We start from the raw sequence: 23598 nt of genomic DNA on the forward strand, positions 1-23598 counted from the left end.
GGACACTGTCCTCGAGGCTCAGATCAGTGAGTGGCGGGCTGAGGCCAAGGGAGGGTCAGCACCCCCACAGGTGTCACCTATAAACAGACTCAGCCCCTTACTTCAGCACTTGAGGCTTTTCACCATACCCCTTGACCTTCCTGTCCTGCCTCCAAATCTGCAGCCCCCCACCATCCATGCCAAGCCAGGAGGGGCTGCACAGAAGTCACCTGCCCCCTCACTGGGGCCCCACGCAGGTACACTTCCTGCGGGGTCTCCACTCACCAGCCAAACCCCTTCCACCCTCGGCTGCCCTTCACAACCTCCCTGGCCTCAAGCAGGGTCCCCACACTTCTCCCATGCTCCGTGGCTCCTCCCTTCAGCCGGTGGCCAGACACGCAGCCGGGGAGCAGGGGTGCAAGAGCATGTGGCTCCGGGGAGCACCATGTGGGCTGGTCTGTGCAGGGGGCCGTCAAGGTCCTTCCCTGTCTTGGGGTCGGTCCTGGGGGGTCCCACTGGCCCAGGGTTGTCCCTGTGCTCAAGGGGCAGCTGTGGCTCCTGGCAGGGCATACTTCCACGGGGGTCTTTGCCTGAGTTAGGAGGTGAGCTGGAAAGAGGAGCTTCATCGGTTAGAAAATACAGAGCGAGGTCAGAAGGAGGTGGTCCCCGTCCTCATTCAGTCGGAGGGAGTGGGCTGTGCCTGGAGCACCGGGCACTGTGCCCCATCCCTACAGGGAACGTCTGTCATGATCCCGTGTTATGGACAGGAGGCCAAGGCCCATCCTCCCTGCCCCTTCGTTCGTGGACTGTCGTGGACTGTCTGAGCCAGTGGCGCCGGAACGTGGCCCCTAGCACCCCGGCTGGGGGTTTACGGAGGAAGAATCAGGGCATTGTTCACAGGACACAGGGGCCACCTGCCCCCGCCCACTCTTCCTGCCCTCTGAGTCACTGCTCCAAAAAGAGGGGGCGTTGCAACCCCAGACCCGTTTGTCTGGCTGCCTGGGAGGGGCTGGGCGCCGCAGAGAAGCTGGCATCCCCCAGAGCAGGCAGGTATTGACCGCCAGCCACCGGCCCGGCCCTGGGAACAAGCCCAGCGGCCCTTCTGGCCGTGGGCAGAGGGTGGAGGGCGGCTGCAGGGCTGATAACGTCTGTTCCGGGGCAGGCCGAGGCAGAGCAGGTTTTCCCAGCAGTGGAGGTAAGCTGGGACCTGGCCCCCACCCACCTGCGCACCCACCACTGCCAGGCTGTCCCCTGTGGTACCCCCTGGCCCAATGCTCTGCTGCAAGGACATCTCTGGGTGAACTGAGGCAAGATGGTCTGGCCCCCTTTCCAGGGGAAAAGCCAGGGCCCCCAAGAACAGCTGGCCTAGAGTGACCTCTTCCCAAGAGAGAAGCGAGCTGCAGCCAGCTGCCTGGAACATAGTCACTGGTCACATCTGGGGTGGAGCTGGATGCGGATGTTGGGGCCCTGCCCTCCACAGCATCAGCCTCCAGCTGCCGAGACACAAGTCACACCTTTGTTCCGTGGGACACTCAGAGGCCAAGAGTACTTAGGGGAAGCCACAGGCATTGCCCAGCTCTTCCTGACACTCACAAAGCTGCCACCGACAAACAAGCAACCCGTCCAACCCAGCCCAGTAGACTTGGGGCAGACAGGCCAACCACCATGCCCATCCCAGCTCAACCAGCCTGCTCATCCCACACAACCCAGAACCCCGGCCCCAACTCATCCTGCCCAGGCCCCATGGCTCGATCCCACCCACGCAACCCAGGCCCGAGGCTCCATCCCATCCTGCCCAGGCTTCATGTCTCCATCTCACCCAGCCTGGCCCCCATGGCCATATCCCATCCCTCCAAGGCCTCATGGTCCCATCCCACCCACCCACCCAGCACCCATGTCTCCATCTCACCCAGCCTAGCACCCATGACCCTATCCCACTCACCTAACCTGGCCCCCATGGCCATATCCCATCCAGCCCAGGCCCCATGGCTCCATCCCACTCATCCATCCTTTCCTCATCCCACCCACCCAGCCTGGCCCCATGCTCCACCCACCCCACTCAGCCCCCATGGCCCATCTTCTCACAGCCCGGCTCCGTCTCCCCATATCCAGCCATCCCACCTGTCCCATCTCTAGCCCCTCAGCTCAGCCTTCCTCAGGGCATGCTTCCCTTGCCCTGGGCTCCAACATGGCCACTCAGAGGCACCGGGCTCCAGGGTTCAGGCCTCTGCCCCTCCTCTTACCTGGTCCTTGGCCCTAGCTTTCTTTCTTTTTTTTTTTTTTTAAATTTATTTATTTATTTATGATAGTCACAGAGAGAGAGAGAGAGAGAGAGAGAGAGAGAGAGGCAGAGACACAGGCAGAGGGAGAAGCAGGCTCCATGCACCGGGAGCCCGACAAGGGATTCGATCCCGGGTCTCCAGGATCGCGCCCTGGGCCAAAGGCAGGCGCTAAACCGCTGCGCCACCCAGGGATCCCTGGCCCTAGCTTTCATACATGTGCCTCTGCCCCCACTCCCCCATCCCCCATCAGCCTACTCCCAAGACCATCCCTCCCCAGCCTTGCCCTGACCTTGCCCCTTGTGTTCAAGGACCTCAGGGACACCTCTACCTGCAGGTCCATCCCGCCAGCAGCATTCACTCTATGGGCCCCAAATTGAGCGACTTCTTGCCGTGATGTTCCCCATATTGACAAGTGACAACGTAGGGGGTGACAGGACCTCGCAGGGCAAAAGGGCATCCTGGGTTACCTGGGGGGGCCTCTTCCTTACTGGGTGGGGGGATGGGCAGGAGAGTGAGGGCAGAAGGAGCAAGCTGGGCTGCAGGCTGTGAGGGCGGAGGAAGAGGCCAAGCCGAGGACTGTGGGTGCCTCCTGGGGACCCTCAGGCAGGAACCGGCCCTGCGACACTCCCGCTGGCCCCCAGAGCTGGAAGGGTACACTCGGCCACCCAATTGGTACTCGCTACAGCAGCCACAGGCCACCAACAGGTAGCTCTGTTTCTCCAGTGACTCACGCCACAGCCAAGCTGACATCCTTATTTTCAGGAGAGGCTGATGAGGAAACAACCAACGCCGCCCTCATCCTCTTCCTCACCTTCTGCATCCACCCTCCTAGTGTCTGACAGAGGATCCCTGACCTTGGGCCTGGCCAGGCCTGTCTCCTAGCGCCCCTCCCCCCAGAGAGCCCCCCAGCCACTGTCACAGTGCAGGCTGCCCAGGTCCCTCCTTCCCCAACACCCACTGCTCTAACCGGACCCTTGCCCAGAGCCTGCCCAAACCTCCCATCACCTCCACCCCTGCAGGGGGAGGGAGCCTCCTCCCTGCACACCCAGCCCGGTTACCACCATCAGCCTGGCTCACAACCTACCTCAGGTGCACCCTCCCCAAGAAGGCTTGCCTGAACCCAGTTCTCCAGGAGACAAAACCAAGAGAGTGTGGACACACACACAGATTTCATTCAAGGAACTGGCTCTCCGTCATGGGGGCCTGCAGGCTGGAGACCAGGGAAGAGCCCCATGTTGCTGCTGCAGATGGAAGGCCACCCATAGGCAGAATGCTGGCCTTCTGGGGGGGGGCCTTAGCCTGTGCATTGAGGGCCTTCAACTGATTGGGTGTGGCCCACCCACATGACAGAGGGTGATCTGGTTTCCCAAGTCTCTGATTGGAAATGTGACTCTTCTCCAAAAAATGCCTTCATGGAAACACATAGGATAATGCGGACTGAGGTGACACCAAGTTACCCCTCACACCATCCCGCCTAAAGCAGGTCTTCCCGGTCTCCTCCTGTGCCAACAGAGGCTCTCCAGGCTGCACTGACCGGCAAGCCCCGTGCAGGACAGAGGACGCAGCAGCCCCTGGACGAGCTCTGTGCAGCTCCACCATACTGAACCCCAAACCCACATCCTCACTTGAACAACTCAAACGGCCCACACCCAGGTCACCACCATAGCCCGCCTGTGTCCCTGCGCCCCCACCCCCACCCCAGGCCACAAGGCCCGTCCGGGAGCTGGGGTCCCACAGATGGAGTTCAACACATGCAACATCCCATCCTTCCGTGAGGTACACGGTTTCTCCCCCCCGGAGAATCAGAGCCAGGGCAGCTCTGCCCTCCCGGGACCTGGCCGGAGCACATGGCTGTGTGCACAATGCCCTGTCATCCACCTGATCCCACCTCACGTGTGCTTCCTGCCTCCCCGAGCCACATGGGCTTCTCTCTGTACCTGGGGCTCGCTGGGTTCAGTTTCATCTTAGGGTCGTGCACCTGCTGCTGTGTTCCCCAGCCCCCAGCCCACCTTTGCTCTGGGGCTGGCCCCTGCTCATCACCCAGCAATTGTCCTAAAGACAACCCCCCCTCACTCTAGAGCGGTGGCCCCAGCTGTCACTTGGCCTGTGCCACAGCCTATAACTAGGCCATTTATTGCTGAAGGACTTGGTTCGGTTCTAGTTGCCCCAAGAAGGCAGGTCCACATCTGTCTTGTTCACTCCCAGTGTGTAGCACAGTGGCTGGCACCCTCCAGGACAGTGGGTTTTGATAGGATAAAGAGCTTGCACCCATTCCAGGCTCAGGGACACTGCAAGCTCTGCATTGGGGCTGCTGAGGGAGGGCCTAGACCGGGGGGCTCCTGGGGGCCCCTAAGGGTCCCACGTGGCTGCCAGCCCCTCAGCCATTTCCCTGGGGCAGCTGTGATAGAGAAAGGCCAGACTCAGGGCTCAACTCTTGGAGCTGGAATGTATAGCCCAGAGGGCCTGTGAGCCACTGGGACCTAACTGTGCCCAGGCACCCCTCCTCCTTCCACCTGTGCCCAGGCACCCCCACCCACCCTCCTTCCACCTATGCCGGGGCACCTTCACTCCTTCCACCTGTGCCCAGGCACCCCCACTCCTTCCACCTGTACCTGGGCACCCCCACTCCTTCCACCTGTACCTGGGCATCTCCACCCCCACTCCTTCCACCTGTACCTGGGCATCCCCACTCTCACTCCTTCTACCTGTGCCTGGGCACCCTTCCCCTGCCCTAACTGTGCCAGCCACTCCCACCCTCCCCCACCAGCTGTCCAAGGTCAGCTGACGCGAAGCTAATTCCCTCACAAGGCCTCTTGTGCAGCCCTAGCAGAACTAATAGCCTGGGCCTGTGGCTGGGGCCCCAGGGCACTGCACCCTCACCTTCCTTCTAAGGGCCGGAGTGGCCGGCTCTGAGGGCTGAGTGTGGGGTGACTCAGGCCCAGGAGGAGGGTGGGGCAGGACAGTGGGGGCAGGCATGACTCAGCATCTCAGCTGCTCTCTTGCAGCCTCGTGGGAGGACCTGGTGAGAAACCACTTCCTGCCCCATCCTCTCCCTGGGGTTCTGCCCTTTGGCACATCACCCTCAGCTCTGGGGCTGCGCTCAGGGCCTGCAGACCCCCCTTCTCCCTCTGGGGTACCCAGGAAGCCACAGGTGCAGAGCGCCAGTGAGGAATGACAGGCACTTTGCAGCCCGCTTTGCACTGGAGGCTGTGGGGGTCTCGGAGACTCCTGGGGACACCCAGGCCTGGGGCAGGGGGGCCAGGGCAGAGAAGAGCCAGCAGGAGCCCCCGCCTGCCTCCCTCTTGAATGGATGGGCTCGGGGAAAGGGAGAGAAAGGCTTCAGGCGCAGTGCCCAGCAGTGTTTGCGGGGTTCATGGCAGTGGGTGCGGAGGTAGTTCATTCATTCTCAAGGCTCTGAGCCTCCCCTGTGTGCACCTGCCACTAATCATTCATCCCTTCTACGGTCCTGGGGACGAGCTTCTCCAGGCTCTAGGGAGCTTTCCTGTTGGGGCTGCTGTCAACAGCACTGCATGCGCATTCTCGTCCCTGCCTCAGTGGCTGGGTGCATTTCAGTTGGGTGTGTGCCTAGAAGAGGTGCCAGTGGCCAAGGACAACCCGGGACCAGCATTAGTGGACAGGCCACACGATTTTCCATCCCTTGGGCCGGCACGGGCCAACTGCTCTGTGTTCCTGACCACAGCTGGGGTTTTCCAGTGTCTCCACTACAGCCACCCCCACAGGCGTGCGGGGTGCGGACCCGGACTCGAATCTGCACACATCGCTGACGGGAGTAGGGACAAGCACTGGTTCGTGGGTTTACTGACAGCCGGGTTTCCTCTGTGTGTGTGCGAAGTGCTGGTCAAGTCCCAGGGATTGTTTCCCTTTCTGTTGGGTTGTCCGCCGTCTTACAGGTTTGTAGTTGCCACATACGTGTAATGAGAATACGTGTGCTCGCTTCGGCAGCACATATACTAAAAAAGTAATGAGAATACATTTTCTCTCACCATGACTTGCCTTTTCACTCTTAATTCAGTATTTTTTGAGGAACAGAAGTTATTCATTTTAATGCGGTCTAATTTATCCTTTTTCCCCTAGGAGAGATTGGTGCTTCTCTCTATTAACAAACTTTAATTTCTAGAACAGGTTTATATTTACAGAACAATTGGCTGAGGGTAGAGTTCCCGTAAACCCATCCTTCATATGTTCATAATTTCCCCGCAACTAATGTTTCTCGTTGGTGGCTGTCAAAGTTGGCAAGCCAATATTGTTCTATTATTAACCAAAGTCCATCTCTGATATCAGGGTTCACTCCTTGCTCTGCATTTCAGAGGTTTGGACAAGTGTACAAAGTCCTGCATCCACCATGCACATTCCACACAGTTTCCCTGCCCCAAAAACCTGTGCTCCTCCTGTTCCGCCCTCCCCCTTCCCTTCCTGAACCCCTGGTAACCAGGGATCTCGCTACTATCTCCATAATTTTGCATTTTCTGGGATGTCACAGAGTTAGAATCACACAGCATGTGGCTTCCTTCGATTAGGGAGACGCACCTAAGATGCCTCCGTGAACCTTCAGGGCTTCATGGCTCACTTCCTTTTTGTGCTGAATGGACCACAGTTCGTCCATCACCTGCTGAAGGGCCTCTTGGCTGCTTCCACGTGTGGTGTTTATGATACAGCTTCTATAAGCATCAATGTGCGGGTTTGCGTGTGGACATGAGTCTTTGCCTCCTTCGGGTGAGTACCAAGGAGCACGGTGGCTGGATGGAATGTGCATGGATGTTCAATACGTGCCCAGAGCAGCTGCACCATCCTGCGTCCCCACCAACAGTGGACATGACGGTCCCCGTTGCTCCACGTCTTCACCAGCAGTTCGGGCTGTCAAGGGCTGGATTCTGGCCCTAGCAGGTGTATAGTGGGGTCTTGTAGTTTTGATGTGCATTTCCTACGTGGCATGAGCATCTTCTCGTGTGCTTCTTTACCCTCTGCGTGTCTCTGGTGTGGTGCTCATCCAGGCCACTGGCCCATTTTTTAGCGGACTGTTCATTTTCTTACTGTCTAGTTTTAAGAGATCCTCCAGTATTTTGGAAGTCAGTCCTTTACCAGAGGCGTGCCTTTTAAAAATGTTCTTCCATCTGCAGGTTGTTTTGTTATCTTGACAGTGTCTCTTTCAAGTTTGGCACTTTTTTGTGTTTTCTCCTTAAACAACAAATATGCATCAGTTAAATTCATGATTCCGAGCTTGTGAAGACATTCCCCTTTGTCTTCTCTCTACAGCAGTTCCCATTGGCGTTCAAGTCTCCGATCCACCTGGAACTGAAGGCTGTGTAGGGTGTGAAGGAGGGATTGACATCCTCCCGGCCTCCTGTCTGTTGATGGAGAAGATTGTCTTCCATGTGTGCGACTCCCCTGTTCTGGACGTCTACTTGTGACTGCAATGTCAATGCCACACTGTCTTTGTCATTGGGTCCTTACACCCAGCCTCTCCCTGAAAGTGCTCCCCTCAAGGTCAGATTGCTAAATCCAGTGGTTGGCATGCAGTCTCATCCTCCACCCAGTCCATGCAGAGCCTCCTTGAACGGTTCTTTGCCTGGCTTCCAGGCTCTCCTTTCTTGGTCTCTTCCATCCAGAGTGGCTCAGGCTCAGTCTCTGTCGCCATTCCCTGTCGAGTCCCCCACTTCTCAAAGTTGAGAGGCCCTCCTCATCTCTGTCTACACTCAGCTCTGGTTGCCCCCAACCACAACCCCCAGGTCCCAGAGCTGCTGCCTCTCCACAGTGCCCCTTGCACATCTGACAGGCATGACCTCAACCTGACCCACCCAAAACTGAGCTCCTGGTCTTCCTCCCAGATCCCCTCCCCCTGCATCACTTCCTGTCTCTGCCAGTAACAGGCCTTCCCTCGGATATTTTGCACAGACCTGAGTCAGTACTGACCCCTCTATCACAGACCACTGTCCAGTCCATCACAAAATCCTACTGGCCTGGCCTCAGAAATGCAGAATCTGGCGGCTTCTCACCGCCTCCTCAACCACCACCCTGACCCAAACACCATCCGCACTGGCCCAGGCACCTCAGCCTCCTGCTGTCCCCTGGCAACCCCTGCCCCTGCCCCTTCTCAGAACAGTGGGGTGATGCTGGTCCAGGCCCTCCTCTGCATCTGCTCAGGGCCCTGCAGGGTGACCCCTCTGCCCCCGCCCAGCGTGCTCAGTCTGCTCTTGCCCAGTGAGCTGACCCATCACCTTTCATTGCAACCTGCTCCTCCTGTCCACTGTCTGCCTCTGATCCCCTGGCATTTTCTCAGCACCCAGAGCAGTGCCTGGCATATGGCCGGTGTTGGATAGTTGTGTCGGGGAAAGACACAGGGGTACACAGACTCCCAGGGGGGCTGACCACGAGGCGTTGGGAGTGGAGGTGAGAAATGGCTTCTAACCCATTCTCCTCCCCTGACTCACCCATGCCTACCCTACCCATCTGGACCTTGGTTCTCCCTACTAGAGAGTCAAGGGTTAGGCTGGACATCCTCTGGCGGCCACCACTAGGTGCCAGAGACACCGGGCTCCTCACTGGATTCAGCTTTCTGGGACCCTCACACCTGCTGAACTGACTTAAGGAGCCCTGTTCCCAGCAGGTGTGCCCTGGGGCCCCCGGTCAGTGGGCACTGGCATGCCCATAAGCCCTGTGGTTGTATTCTGGGCCCACTGCCCTTGGTCCAGCAGGGGTGGGTACCTCTTCCTGGCCTTGCACCACATTTGGCAGGGGCAGGGGACAGGGTGCTCTTTGGGACCTCTGCACCTCACTGAGGCTACAGGAATTCAGGGACCACAGGCCCCAGGCCAGAGCAGCTGTGTAATATGGGAACACGGCTTTGTCTGGTGCCAGCCAGTGGAGGCCCAGCACAGCCCACACCCCAGCCTATGCAGTCATGGCCTGTAGCACTGCCCACCGGGGAGGGAGCCCTGGGCTGCTCTTTGGGGAGCAGCTGCAGGGTTGGGGGTAGCCTCTCCTACTCCCTTTCCACCCCAAGGCTCTCCTGGGTGTTAAAGAGGTAGGGAATCAGGGCAACCCTGAGAGCCTTGGGGGAAGGAGCATGGAAGCCAGCCAGGGACGCTGAGCATTGCTCGGGGCCAACAGCTTTGGAGGGGGCACAAGCCAGGGTCTAGGGGGCTCATGTGTCTCTCCCACACATCACTGTCCAACAGCCACTTCATGCCAGGCCCTGCTCTGGGTGCTGGGGGGTCATGGGAACAGCACAGAAACAATGTCCTTGCTCTGCACGGGACGGCTGGACACATGGTCTCTCCTGCCATGTGTCCAGCCATGGCTTTAGGCCATGAGGGGTCCCTTCTCGGCAGCCCCCACTATCTTTGGGGGAAAGCCCAGGGTCTCAGCCTCAGTGGCACCTGCCCCAGCCAGATACAGCTGACTGCCAGATCACCCTGTGACCTCTCTGACACACCCTCCGGTAGCTTTGCTGGCCTTGTAAGGGCTTCTGTGGAAGAAGCAGATGGGCCTCTCTGAAGGTGTACTTTCTCATACATCTGTATCTGAGCATCGTAGGACACGCATGGTCTAGTGGGTGCTGGGGACCCAGGGGGACGCCAGCTGGGACCAGCTTCAAGTGTTTGTGGTATCCAGCCCATCCAGACCCCAAATGATGCATGTGAGATAGCAGCTTGCCAGGAGGGAGGTGATAATGCTCCATGCAGAGCTTCCACTGTGGGGCCTGCCTGGAGCACAGCCAAGGACCTGGGCACCCAGGGTCTGATTCGGAAGGCAGGGAGTTTGTCTGGTTGGTCCTGGCTCTAGCCCTCACACCCAGAACCACACCAGGTGAACCCAGCATACATGGTGGTCACAGAAAAGATGGGAATCCCAGTCTGCCTGTTGTGGGCCACTGAACCGGTTCACCCCGTCCAAGTGAGGTAGCTGCAGCATCACTCAAGAAGTGCCCTTGGTGAGGGTTCTCTAGTGTTCACCTCCTGCTCACATGCCAGCTCCCCAGAGAGGCCTGCTCCCAACCAAGGCCACTTCCTAGCACATTTCCCTGATTAACTTCCTTCGCCACATGGACTCTCTCTGAAGTGACCTGCCTGAACTCCCTTCCTCCTGCATGCCTGCCCCTCCTCTGGCTGGAACTGGGGCTGGACAAGTGGATGGGCCCGTCCCTGCGGCAGCAAGCTGGACATCACTAGTGACTAGGGGAGGTGGGCAGTGGCTCACTGTGGCCTCAGCAGGTCTGAGCACTGGCTCCAGGGAGGGACTCACTCTCTCCCGAGGCCGGTGCAAAGGAGCCCAGACTTGGAGGTGAGAGACCTGGCTCCTTATCTGACCCCGCGGCGCAGCATCCCTGGAGTGGGGACCTGGAAGGGGCAGTGGGCCCCCAGGGGAAAGACGACCCAGGGCTGCCCAAGGAGGGTCAGACGGGCGCTGCTCGGGGAGGTGGAAGGGGGGAGACGGAGGGTGAAGCCCTGGCGATCCCCAGGATTGAAGGAAGAGTGGGAAGGAAGAGGCTCGGGGGGAATGAGCCAGGGTGGTGCAGCAGGTGCGAGGAGGGGCGTGGGCAGACGGTGCAGCAGGTGCGAGGAGGGGCGTGGAGAGGGAGGCCGGGCCCGGGAAGGACTGCGGGGCCTCACGCGGCGCCCAGCCCGCGAGTGTGGTGCGGGGAGGAGCCCGCGCTCCGGGGCCCCCCGGCTGCCGCCGTCCCGAGTGCCCCGCCGGGTCCCCGCGACCGCGGCGGCAGCAGCGCACCCCCAAGGCCGCGCGCGGGCGGGGCGGGCGGGGCGGGGCGGGGCGGGGCGGGGCGGGCGGTCCCGGAGCCGGGGAGCCGGCGTGCGCGCCCCCGAGCGCCGTGCGCGGACCCGGCGGGGGCCCGGCCCGGATGGCCCCGCCTCGGCCCCGCCCCGCGCACGCCGGCCGCGGCCCGCGTGACCCGCCCGGTTGCAAACAGTGCGGTCAGCTGACTCCGCAACTGCGCCGTCATCCCGGCTATAAGCGCACGACCTCGCGGCGCTGCGCTCCGACCCGGCCGCCGCCACCATGCAGCCCCCCAGCCTGCTGCTGCTCGTCCTCGGCCTGCTGGCCGCGCCCGCCGCCGCGCTGGTCAGGTGAGTCCCTGCGACCCCCGCGCGCCCCGGGTGCCGCCGTGCGCCTCGCGGGGCCTCGTCCAGGGCTCCCGCCCCCCCGCGGCCCTCTTCTCCCCGCCTCGGAGTCAGCCCCGGGGGGCAGGAGGCTGCAGGAGCGAGGATGCGGGGACCCAGGCTGACCGAGCCCCCCGGCACAGGTGGGGTTGCAGTACGCGCCCTCCGGGCCCCGCGGGTGCAAGTCTAGAGACCCGGTGTGCGTCCCTCGCCCCCCCGCCGCCAGCTGTCAGTTGGGCGTGGTCACACTCGGGCGGACCCAGGGGCTCCTAGCGCAGGGCTCGGCCGGACCCCCTCTGACCTTGGGGGCCCCCAAGTGTTTGGGAGACAGAGGGGAGCTAGCCGGGGACAGGGGCTGGGGCCGGGTGAGCGCCGGCCGGGGCGGGCTGCACCAGGCGTCCCCGCCGGCACCGCCCGCCCCTGCAGGGACCGCGCCTTCCTGGGCCTGGAGGCCCGTCCCCTGTACGGGGCCTGCGGGGGGCCTGCATCAGGGCAGCGCCCGGGACTGCATCAGGGCAGCCTGAGGACTGGCGCCACCCCCCTCCCACTCGTGCAAGGCAGCCTGCTTTCCCAGGTGGGGGAGGGTGCAGTGGGCCAGCCCCTCCTGCTCCCGCACCCACTCTTGCCCCCCAGGGGCCTGTGTGCCTGGCCTGGGAAAGCATCCTTCCACCTCTGCTGTGGGCCTTTGGCCCGTGCGCAGGTGGGTGAGGCCACAGGGCCGTGAGAGCTGGCTGGGGGCTGAGTGGGACTCAGCCTTGCCAAAGGGCTGTCCTGCGTGGGCTTCACCACGGGCTTGGCTTGGGGGCACGTCGCCCCAAATGGAGTCTTTGTGAGGATGCAGCTGCAGGGCTGAGCCTACCCTGCTGCCACCCACAGGACCCCCACCTCCCACCCCCCAGGGCTGGTGGCTGTGGGGAACCGAGTCTGCCGCCATGTGGGGCAGACAAAGCAGAGCCCTACACACCTCTTCCAAGACGTGTGGGACCAATGGCATCAATGCCTGGGTTATAGGAGGGCGTGTCCCCTTCACCCAGGCAAGAACCTTGGACTCTTCCAGCCTACCAGGTCTTAGGCAAGAGTCCCATCTTCCTGAAGCACGCCCTGGGCTTGCCAGGAAGGGCCACCTGTGACCTTGAACTCCCAAAACCCCTGGGCTGGGAGGACCTTTCATCCAGCTGTCTGCATGTGCTCTGGGGTGCTTTCCCGACCCGCCTCCTGCACCCGTCGGAGCGGGGTGCCAGCTGAAACCCGGGAGGAGCCAAGGATGCAGGCCAGGGGAGGGACCCCGGGCACCTGACCTCAACCCCTGGCTCTTTCTGCCCAGGCTGACCGCCAAGGCTGGGAGGCAGGGGCTCGCAGTGGGGGTGCCATGGAATGTCTCAGAGGAAGGCAGACCTGAAGGCACAGACCCCCTGCACTCCAGCGCAGTCATTGCCTTCCTGGGGTCTGCACCGTGAGAGGGCAGAGGACACGCCAGCAGGAAATGGATTCACTACTGCATTGGCAAAGGCTCTGGAGGGAGACAGGGTCACGTTGAAGGATGGCCAAGGAGGACTTCTCAGACGTGGTAGCATTGAATACCTGTCCAATGGCCAGGCGAGAGCCAGCCCGGGAAGGCACACAGGGAAACTGAGGGCATGTCTGCGTGGGGTCTGTGTGGAGAGCACCATGATTCCCGAGGGCCGAGTGGATGGGTCACCTCAGAGGGCTTTGGGCAGAGGTGACACTGATGCCCCAACGGACCCTGCAGGCCGCTGTCCCAGAAGAGACCTGAGCGGGCACAGTGGGGACAAGGGGTGGGGGGTGCTTCTGGAACTGCCAGTGGCTGAGAGTGGGTGGGGGTACAGAGCAGACCTGGGGAAGCTGGGAGCCCTGATGAACCCTGCCCCTTCTTCTCCACAGAATCCCTCTGCACAAGTTCACCTCTGTCCGCCGGACCATGACAGAGTTGGGGGGCCCCGTGGAGGATCTGATTGCCAAGGGCCCCATTTCAAAGTATGCCCAGGGGGCGCCCGCAGTGACTGGGGGACCCATTCCTGAGATGCTCAGGAACTACATGGACGTGAGTATGGGGGTTGTCCGCTTGGGGCGGGGACTGGGCTGGCAACTAACAGTGATTCCGGCAGGAGATGGCTTTTAGGGAAAGTTCTGTATGGGCAACCAGGAAACACTCTTCTCAGCCTCCAGCCACCTGTGGCTCTGCAGGATTCACCTGTGGCTCTGCAGGATTCACCTGCCCAGGGAGGGGTGGGGCCTTTGCTTAGCCACGCTCTCCCCTCCTGGCCCCGCCCCCTCCCTAGGACTCCCATTTGTGTCCCCCTGCTGGACCTGGTCCTGTGGGGGCTGGGAGGACAGGTGGGGTGTCCGGGGCTCCCCCCGTGCTGTGACATCCCCCAGTGCGTATTACTGACCATTAACATCAGGAGTCGTCTCGTTCCTGAGGCCAGCCTGCAGGAGTGGGGAACAGGGTAACTCTCTAAGGATAAGCAAGCTGTGTCCAGGGCCATGAGCCCTGGGGGTAGAGGAGCCTAAATCAGACCCAGGCCCTCAGAGGCTGCAGGGTCCTTGAGCTCGGGTCACCTGGCCTGCCTGCCCAGGCATAAATAACCATCTGCTCTGGAGCTTTTTTTGTTTTTGCCTGTCCTGCTGGAAGGCTTGGAGCCACCCATGACCCAGTCCTGCTTTCTTTTCTTCCTCTTTGGTCAGTGGCCAGCCCTGATCATGCCCGGTGCTCCTGGAGGGGCAGACAGGCTCGAGGTGGGATATTTTGTAAGCCCCATAGTAAGCTGGGGTTGGGTCAGCCTGGTCCCAACTCTGGGATCAGGCCCTGGGACCCAGCCTGGCAGCCCTAGGGCTACCCCTGATAGGCGAGGACCTAGCTCTGGTCCACCTGGGTTTGGGACAGGGGGCCGTGCCCTGTGACCTGTCTGGCCAGAGCCCCAACGGTGCTAGGAAGCTATGGCCTCATAGGCATGTGACTTGCCCCCGGGGGGCGGAGGGGGGAGGGCGGGGGAGCACCTGCCTCGAGGCCTGACTGACCAGTTCCTGATCCCCCAGCTCAAGCACATGTGTACACACATAGGCACACACGGAGATTCGCTGAGTCATCCCCCAGCCCCCCCAAATCTGGACACTTCTGCGAGGTCATGAGACAGCAGCTGCTGGCCCTCCCTGGAGCCAAGTGGCAGGAGAGAGATTCTTGGCTGGGATTGGACCTGGAATCCCATGGTGACCTGGGCCCAGTCTCCCTCCCCGGAGAGGGGGTGCCCAGGCAGGCAGTGCTCACATCTCACATTCAAGTGCCTGTGTTCTCTGACCTGCGAGAGCACCTAAAGATGGGGTTTCCCTTTGAGGCTCAGGGGGTCTTGTGCCCCCTTCATGCTCTCCTGAGCCGTGGGTCAGTACCTGGGGCTTCTCCCAGGCTGCCCTCCTCCTCCGTGTGCCAATGGAGAAACTGAGGCCCAGACTAGTGAATATAGAGTGTAGGTAGTGAGAGATTGAGCCTACATTTCCAGCCTCCAGGATGTACCTCCTCCTTCCTTTGGCCACCAACGCCTCAACCTAGAAGTCCTCCAGGTTTGACCCTATGGGGCAAGGGCAGGGAGAGAATGATGTGGCCCCCATCGTGAGGAGGAAGTCTTCCCTGCTGGGGCCCCGGGGAGCTGAGACAGAGGGGTCTTCCAAGTTTCAGGGAGGACCAGCTGATGTGACTGCTGCTTTCATCTCTCAAAGGGGTGGTCCTCCGCCACCCTGCTGTGGTCAGACAGGAGTGGAGCTGTGCCCAGGGGCCTGGGAATTCCAAGTGCCCAAGGGTATGAGGACCAAGGGCTGGGGAGGGACGGAGGGTGTAGTCAGCAGCAATAGGTCTGGACCTTGGGTGTCCCTTCTCTGTCTTGAGTCTCCCGGAGTCCGGCTCCTTCTTAGGCCCTCTGGGGACATGGGTGCCCTCCCTGCGCAGCCTTGATGGACCCTGCTCCCCTGCCAGGCCCAGTACTACGGCGAGATCGGCATTGGGACACCCCCGCAGTGCTTCACGGTCGTCTTTGACACCGGCTCCTCCAACCTGTGGGTCCCCTCAATCCACTGCAAGCTGCTGGACATCGCCTGCTGTGAGTCAGGGTGCAGCCTTGTGGGGCCAGAGGAGGCAGGCAGAGACTGGTACCCGGCCCCCACCTCACACGGGCGTGTGCTCCCCCCAAGGCTCTGGGGCCAGCAGGGCAGGTCTGGGGCTCTCAGTGGCCTTGCCTCAGCCCTTCTTGGACACCATATGACTTCTGCCTCTGAGCCACACCAGCCAGGCCTGGACCCTCCACCCTGCCGCAGGGCACCCCACTTTCTGGGTGAACCGGTTTGTGCCAGCCTGCCTCTCTTCCAAGGATGGGGCAGACCGGTGCTGGCTGAGACCAAGGCTGGGGGGTCACGGGTCCCCCCAACACTGGGGGAGTGGCTTGGTTGGGGGCCCCATAGCTGGTGGCCAGGGCCTGGCCAGGGCAGCGAGCTAATGGGCTTCTGGCTGGCACAGGGATCCACCACAAGTACAACAGCGGCAAGTCCAGCACATATGTGAAGAATGGCACATCCTTCGACATCCACTACGGTTCGGGCAGCCTCTCTGGGTACCTGAGCCAGGACACCGTGTCGGTGAGTCTGCGGTGAGGCTGCCTCTGGGCCCGGGGGGTGCTCAGACGGCTTGGCGACCCCGGCCCCAGCCCGAGGCAGGGCAGCTGAGCCAGGATGGCAGAGACAGCTTGAGCGAAGGCTGGAGCTGAAGAGCCTGGTGGGCTGCGCTGGGCAGGCCTTGGGAGCAGAGCTGGCCCCGTGTCTCGGGGTGTGGGGACGGCCAGGAGGGCTATAGGGGAGAGTGGGGCCACCAGGATGTGGGCATGAGAGCTGCAGGTGGGAGTCCGGGACCAGGACCTGGGGAGTGGTTAGCAGCCAGCCGGTGGGCGGAAGAGCCAGTCCAAGGGGCCTGGCTTCTGTTATGATGCCTTGGGTTTGAGGTGCCTGCTGGGCCCTGTGGGCTAGGCCTGGGGACACGGACAGGGTCCCGCCACTGCCTGAGGACTTGGGGTCGGGGAGGGCAGAGACATGCCAGGAGCCCTTGTCAAGGACGCTGGATGGCCTGCTGCACACCCTGCCTGCAGCCGAGACTGTTTGGGGTGAGGCGGGTGGTAGGCAGGCCCTTAAGGGTTCTGCTTGCACCTCTGTGATCTCTTGGGGTGCCACTTACCTGGAAGGGTCTGGAACAGGGCAGAGCACAGCCCCCTCCCAGCCCGAGCCAGACCGGAAGGCGGCAGGGCATGGCCAGGGTCCAACCAGCTGGGTCTGTCCCTTGTGTGGGGGGTGGGCTGGGCCATGGTGGCCGGGGACCTTCCTGCAGGGGCACAGCCCCTATACCCACCTGCCTTATGGAGTCCCCTACTCCTGTCTTTGAGGGCCCAAAACAGGATGTTGCCTAGCACACTCCCTGCTCCTGGCGTCAGGGTGTCAGCCTCAAACAGCCGTTTGTCCCCACATCCTGCCCTGTGTCTTTATCTGGTGGCTGGCTGGTCCCAGGTGGGGGAGGGGTGGTGGGGCCTTGAGTCTGCTGAGCTGGGTCATGGGGTCGGGTCATGGGGTTCTGACAGCCCGAGGGCCAGGGCAGGCCTGGGTGGGGCCAGAAGACCAGGGCTGAGCCCTTCTTCTTCTTTCTTCTTCTGGAGCCTTCTTCTGGAGCCTACCCCTCTGTCCTGACGACCGTGGACACCCACGTCTCTGCCCCCAGCTGTGTCCCACCTGGCGTCGCCAGCCCTTCCTTTGGGGTCCTCTGTCTTGACTCCTGGGTGCGTGGCCCTCTGACCCCCACACCCCGGCCCACAGGTGCCCTGTAAGTCGGCTCTGTCGGGCCTGGCTGGCATCAAGGTGGAGAGGCAGACCTTCGGGGAGGCCACCAAGCAGCCAGGCATCACCTTCATCGCGGCCAAGTTTGACGGCATCCTGGGCATGGCCTACCCCCGCATCTCCGTCAACAACGTGCTGCCTGTCTTCGACAACCTGATGCAGCAAAAGCTGGTGGAGAAGAACATCTTTTCCTTCTACTTAAACAGGTGGGGTGGGAGGGGCCCAGAGCTGTGTGGCTGAGCACAGGGGGCTGGGGCTGTGCCTCCCCGGCTGCCCGCCAGACACCAGGCCTCAGGCTGCGGCTCCTGACCTGTGGCTGTGACTGGAGGGGATTCTGACCACCCCTTGACAGACGAGCGGGCGGCTTTCTGGACAGGCTCTGGGGCGCTCAAGCTGCAGGCCCAGGCTCCCCCACAGTGGGCCTCACCGCTGCAGAACCAGACCCTGGTCAGGGGTCGTGGCAGCTCCTCCTGGGTCAGCCCAGCCTTCCCGAGGTCTGATGGTGGGCTGATGTGGCCCCTGGATCACCGACAGCCCAGAGGGGACAAAGCTGTGAGCCCTGGTCTTGTGGTAGGATCTCTGGAGGTGAGGGACCTGGGGGCTTTCCAGGGAAGGTGACCGCCACCCCCCTGCAGCTGCACCGAGTGTTCCGGTGGCCCCACACAGAAGGGTGGGTGACCTGTGTGCAGTGTCCTGGAGAAGGAGCTCCTCAGTCCCCCCAGGGCGGTGCTAGAGGTCCTGATGTGGGTGTGCCCAGGGTGGAGGTGTGGGCTGTGTGAGCAGATGGCCCACGCTGCCTGTCACCATGCTGCATGCCCCCTCCTCACCCCACAAACCACTTGCCCTCAGGGTCCAGCCTCAGGCACTTCCAGCCAAATGCCAGCCCCAAACCCTCCCCTCCTGCCCAGCCCCTGCCCTCGGCAGTGAACACTCCACCACTGCTTGAGGCAGAGCTGTCCTCGGGAGGCTGGATGGCCCCACACAGGTGGACCAGGGCGGGGGATTGGCCAGGCCCAGGCGCAGGGCTCCCTAGATGAGGGGGTGATGGGGCATGGCTGGTGTGGGGAGCACCCAGGAGGCAGCCGTCTGGTCTCCACACTGTGATTTTAGAGGCAAGGGGAGTGAAGGCAGGGGAAGAACTGGACGTCACAGGTGTAGAGGGAGGATGGGGTTTGGCCTGGTGCTTCTGAGGGGGAGCAGCCAGGAGGAAGGTGGTGTGCTCAGACACGGAGTCTAGAGGGGAGCCAGGAGGCCGGAGGAGTGTGAGCTGAACACGAGAGCTGGGTGAGGGTGAGGACATCCTGGGGAACACCCGACACAAGGCCCTAGGAAAGGAATGAACTTGCTCAATTCTTGGTGCTACGCAATGCCTCCTCCTGGAAGCCCTCCCGGATTCTTTTTTTCTCTGACAGATGAGGTCCCCTTCCTTGGCTCCTAGCTTTCACTTCCCCATTTGCCAGCTGGCCTGACCCTGGCCGCCTTCAGCTGGCAGACCAGGAGCCTCTGCGAACTGAGCAGGAGTGCGGCCTGCAGGCCACACTGGGTGTGGGATTAGAGCCCCACCCATCAGGGAGAGGAAGTCCTCTCCCTTCTTGTGCCCCCTCTGGAGCTTCCATCCCTGCAGCCCTACCCACCTCTTCTGACTTGGCCACAGCCTGTGCTTGTCCTGCCCAGCGGTCAGGCTGGACCCACGGCCAGTGGCTGACTCTGCTTTCTCTTCTCCCAGGGACCCCAATGCGCAGCCTGGGGGTGAGCTGATGCTGGGTGGCACGGACTCCAAGTACTACAAGGGCCCCCTGTCCTACCTCAATGTCACCCGCAAGGCCTACTGGCAGGTCCACATGGAGCAGTGAGTGCTGGGAGGGGCCCCACTTGGTTCTGCCGGCAGCGTGCTTTGTGTGGGGGACCCTTGCTGCCCTCCGTCAGCAGGTCTCTAGCTACAGCCCTTGGGGGCAGGGGCTCCAGCGTGGAGACGGAGAGATGGGGCAGGCTGAGCCTGCACCCCACCAACCCTAGATGTCCATTGCTACCTCCTGGCGCCCCACTGAGCCCCTGGGCCCTCGGCTCGGGGCCTCCTCTGCTTGTGGCTTCTAGGCTCGCAAGTCACCTGCTCTTGGCCTCTTGAGCTCCAGCAAGACTGTGGCAGAGGTGGGGGGTGGCTGAAGGAGGGGACTGCCTGTCAAGCCCCTGAATGCAGGCTCGCATGTTCACACCCCTTCCCCGCAGGGTGGATGTGGGCAGCAGCCTGACGCTGTGCAAGGGGGGCTGTGAGGCCATCGTGGACACAGGCACCTCCCTCATAGTGGGCCCTGTGGATGAGGTGCGTGAGCTGCAGAAGGCCATCGGAGCTGTGCCCTTGATCCAGGGCGAGGTGAGTGGGCCGGGCAGCATGGGCAGGTGCCTGGGCCACAGCTCCCTACACCACACCTGAGATGCTCTATTCTCTCTCCCTCAGTACATGATCCCCTGTGAGAAGGTGTCCACCCTGCCCGATGTCACTCTGAAGCTGGGCGGCAAACTTTACAAGCTGTCCTCAGAGGACTATACACTGAAGGTCAGCACCAGTGGGCTGGGGGGCGGGGCCTTGGGCTGGGCAGGGGGCGGGGCTGGCCACCGGCCAGGTGCTGACCACCCTGGCTATCCCAGGTTTCACAAGGCGGGAAGACCATCTGCTTGAGTGGCTTCATGGGCATGGACATCCCCCCACCTGGCGGGCCTCTCTGGATCCTGGGTGATGTCTTCATCGGCTGCTACTACACCGTGTTCGACCGGGACCAGAACCGGGTGGGCCTGGCCCAGGCCACTAGGCTCTAGCCGCCTGCCCGCTGGAGAGGAAGGAGTCCAGCAGGAGGAGGCCAGCTGCCCCACCCTCCCGGCCGCCCCTGCCACACACACTCACGCTCAAACTCACACTCATAACCCAGCTCTGCAGGCGCCGGCCTGCCGGGCCCGCCGTTCTGTTCTGTGGTTTTCCCCAGCCCTGGTTACAGAAATGCTGCCTGCCCGCCCGCCTGCCCATCTGTCTGTCTGTGTGATGGGGGTGGGGGGGGGGCGGTGTGGGCAGCAGCCAGTAGGCTGATCCAGAGCATGGAGCCCCTTCACTAACTTGGAAGCCCCAGCCTGGCTTGGCAGCCGATCAGTTGTGTGTCCCAGGACCCCTCACCCAAGTAGTTCCTCCTCCTGCCCCCCCACCCCCTGGTCTGTGCTTCGGGCCCGGCTGCCCAGGCAGGACCTCTGGGCTGAGCCCCCACCCCGGGCCAGGCTGTTTTCTGGGTTCCTCCTGCCCCTGGCCTGGGGTCGGGAGCTGGGTGCTGCTGGTCCCACCCGCCTTCCTGTGTAGGCCCATCGAGGAAGGGGCCGGCCAACGCCTAGGACAAGCAGGAAGGAGCAGGAGCAGGAAGGGTCGGGCCAGGGGACAGAAGCCAGCCTTGTGATGCTGTTGGGGTCATCCTGGAGCTCGACCCCAGCTAGGAGGGCATTGACTGGTCTAGGGTCAGGGAAGGAGGGGAGGGGGTGGTGCCGTCTACTCTGCAGCTCCCCGCACTTGAGCGGCCCGGAGCCAAAGTTGACTTGAAAATACAGTTGTTTGGGCCTCTTTTTTCTGTGTTGGCGTGTTTTGTGTTTGGTGGGAAGGAGCTGGTGGGGCTGGTGTGAGCTGTTGTTGCAAGAGCTGACTCACAGCCAGGCGAGGGGAGAACGTTTGGAGGTGCCCTGGCTCCCAGACCCCAGGCCCCCTGCCCTGCACAAGGGACCTCACCAGTGGAGGGCTGGCTGGTCCTGAGGCCTGGGGCAGTGACCAGCAGGATGTGGCCTTGGCAAGAGGCTGCAGGGCAGGACTGGGCAAGGTTGCCAGGGCCTGCAGTGGGCACAGTGTTCAGGGCGTGGCCCAGGTGAGTGCCTGCCATGCATCCCTGGGGAGTGTCCCACCACAGTGGGGCCCTGGCCTTCCCCGGTCCCCCCAAGCCCCCATTAGAGCCTAGGACAGGAGCCTCCAGAGTGCTGATTGCAAGTGGGCAACCTGCCTCCCTCTGGGCCTCCTGGCTGGCACCTGCATGCCGTCTCTGCAAAGCAAGCCGACGTTGGACAGGCCAACCTGGGGACCTGAAGTCTCAGGGTTCAGGGATCCCAGTTCGGGATTCCTGGGCTGCAGCGACCTCCCTGGTGATCTGGCCTCTTGGGAGTTCGCTGAGGCATACTTGGAAGCATCTGCCAGGAGGATTGAAAGGATAAATAGTTTGTGAGCCCTTGGGATAGAATTCCCTCTGGGATCAGCAGCTCTAGACTCTTGTCTAGAGCCCACTCCCTGCGGGTGTAAGGGCAGGGAAATGGCAGCTATGACAGACATCGCTATCCTGGTGCCTTCTCAGCCTTCAGGGCTGTGGCTGTCCTTGGCCCGACCCTAGGGGTCAGGGAACTGCACCGCAGCACTGAACCCCAGCTGGCACCTTTAACAAACACTCAAGCAGAATTGCAAGGAGGCTCATAAACATGTGCCCTGTGTTCTCTGCACTTGAAATACGAGCAGGGAGCAGAGCTGCAGGACCTGGCAAGGCTGCTGGGGAGACAGTGTCACCCAAGCCTTTGTGCACGCGGACGCCTGGAGTCAGAGCCCGCCAGGAAGAAGGCAGCCCCTCCCCAACACCCCCTGTGCCTCCTCCCTGCCTGGCCTCACAGGGCTACCTCCACCCTGCACACCCTGTCCCCTCTGGTCTGGGACACAGGGACAAGCACAGCTGGATGCCCCTGCCCGTCCTGAGATGCTATGTAGATGAGCACAGGCTGAAGCCTCCAGACCCCCAGCCGGCAGGACCCAGGACCAGTATGACTGCCCTGGGCTGCTGGCTGGGAGCCTCTGGACCCTAGACTCTGACTCTGGGCTCAGATCCAGCCCCTCTGACCCAGCCCTAAGCCTCCGGTCTGCCTTTAGAAGGTGGGGAAGGTGGGTAATAACAGGGCACTCCTCGCCAGGGCTTTAGCAGATCCCCGCGGGGAGCCCAGCTCAGCGCCTGGCACTGGTCCTGGCTGGCCTGCCATGCTCTGCACCAGCCTAGCGGGCCCCGGTGGGCATTTCCTGCCTCTTGCCCTTGCCTGGAGGACACCCGACCTGAGTCAAGTGCCTTCCCTCACCTACTGGGTGGAGGCCAGCAGGGGCTAAAGTACCCTCCCCCCTGCTGCTCTGGGCTCTGGAGCTCTCAGAGAGGCAGCCTCAAGACCGCCTGGAGCAGAGGGCCCTGACTCCACCCTGGGACCTGAAGCAGGCCCCGGTGGGCCGGGCACCCCTTTCCTGCTGCCTAAGGACCAGCCGGACTCTTGTTCCGACCAGCCCCATTGGCCACTGCCTGCAGCCTACCTGCCTGGAGTGGTCCCAGGACAGAGCCTGGGGCAGGTGGGGCAGTGCCCGGCCCCGGGAGACCTGGTGGCATGGCGTCCAGACCGCAGGTAGGCTCCGTCTTAGGTCAGGCTCGGCTAGAGGCCTGGGGGTCCAGGTGCCTGTTACTGTGGCCCTTGGGAAGGGGCCAGCGAGGGAGAACTGACTCCTGGTACCCCCATAGTCCCTATCCTCCCTCAAGCCTGTGGGCTTTTGGACTGGGCCTGGCTCCACTGAGGGTGTGGCCAGGATGGGGTGGTGGCCCCAGTGCTTGGTGCTGGGGAGCCCTCCCACTCAAGGAGGGTTTTATCAACCTCCTGGAGGTTCCTGGGGTTCTTAACAGCCACCAATGAGGCCTGGCAGGTTGGCCGGGGGCAGGGCTAGAAGGGGAGGGTTCGGGGAGGGGCTGGGGCCTATCCAAAGAGGTGGGTTCCCAGAACCTCAGATGCATGCAGAGGTCAGGGAGAGCAGGGGTGGGCAGAGGATTGCAGGACAGCAGAGGCCCCTGAGAAGACCCAGTCTCGGAGAAGAGGCTCGGGGAGCCAGGGGAGGCTGGTTGAGCTGGTCAGGGGGAGCTGGGGAGGCAATCTAGGACCACCGCACATAGATGCAGCTCCCAGGGAGCTTTGGAGGGCCTGGGGTCTGTGGAGGCTGGTGGGCTGGTGAAGAGGACCCAGCTCAAAGGGCACCAGCATGGTGAGGTGGGTCTCCAGGAGACACAGAGAGGGCCAGGGCTTCTTTCTCCCTTGTACACGGGACTCACTGAGACTTGTGCAGGAAGGAAAGGTTATATGGGGACAAGTATGAGAGAGAGTGAGAGGGCCTAGAGGGAGGGCAGGTCCCTGGAGCAGGCTGGGGCTGGGCCAGCAGGCGTGGGTCAGAGGAAGGGACATCTGCAGGGAACACAGCCCAGGTGGGACAGGCAGGCTGGCAGAGCAACATGGGCAGGTGAGTG

General features: G+C 62.2%; 1 protein-coding gene across 1 annotated transcript; it reads left to right on the forward strand.

The window, feature by feature from the left end:
* Positions 1 to 11129: 11129 nt before the first annotated feature.
* Positions 11130 to 20873, forward strand: CTSD (cathepsin D). The gene is made up of 9 exons (XM_026004173.2): positions 11130 to 11362; positions 13298 to 13457; positions 15381 to 15504; positions 15918 to 16036; positions 17255 to 17481; positions 19002 to 19124; positions 19502 to 19646; positions 19731 to 19829; positions 19922 to 20873. The coding sequence occupies exons 1-9, from the start codon at positions 11295 to 11297 to the stop codon at positions 20087 to 20089; spliced, it is 1233 nt and encodes a 410-aa protein (XP_025859958.1). The 5' UTR covers positions 11130 to 11294; the 3' UTR covers positions 20090 to 20873.
* The last annotated feature ends 2725 nt before the right edge of the window (positions 20874 to 23598 follow it).

Source organism: Vulpes vulpes, chromosome 5 (genome assembly GCF_048418805.1).
Source record: "Vulpes vulpes isolate BD-2025 chromosome 5, VulVul3, whole genome shotgun sequence".
Taxonomy (NCBI): Eukaryota; Metazoa; Chordata; class Mammalia; order Carnivora; family Canidae; genus Vulpes; species Vulpes vulpes.

What these genes read in the sequence shown, in the direction of transcription:
- CTSD (XM_026004173.2), top strand. Translation starts at nt 11,295, where the DNA reads ATGCAGCCCCCCAGCCTGCTGCTGCTCGTCCTCGGCCTGCTGGCCGCG. An exon ending in TGCTCAGGAACTACATGGAC is followed by an intron (nt 13,458 to 15,380) that starts GTGAGTATGGGG and finishes CTCCCCTGCCAG; the next exon opens with GCCCAGTACTACGGCGAGAT. An exon ending in TGCCCTTGATCCAGGGCGAG is followed by an intron (nt 19,647 to 19,730) that starts GTGAGTGGGCCG and finishes TCTCTCCCTCAG; the next exon opens with TACATGATCCCCTGTGAGAA.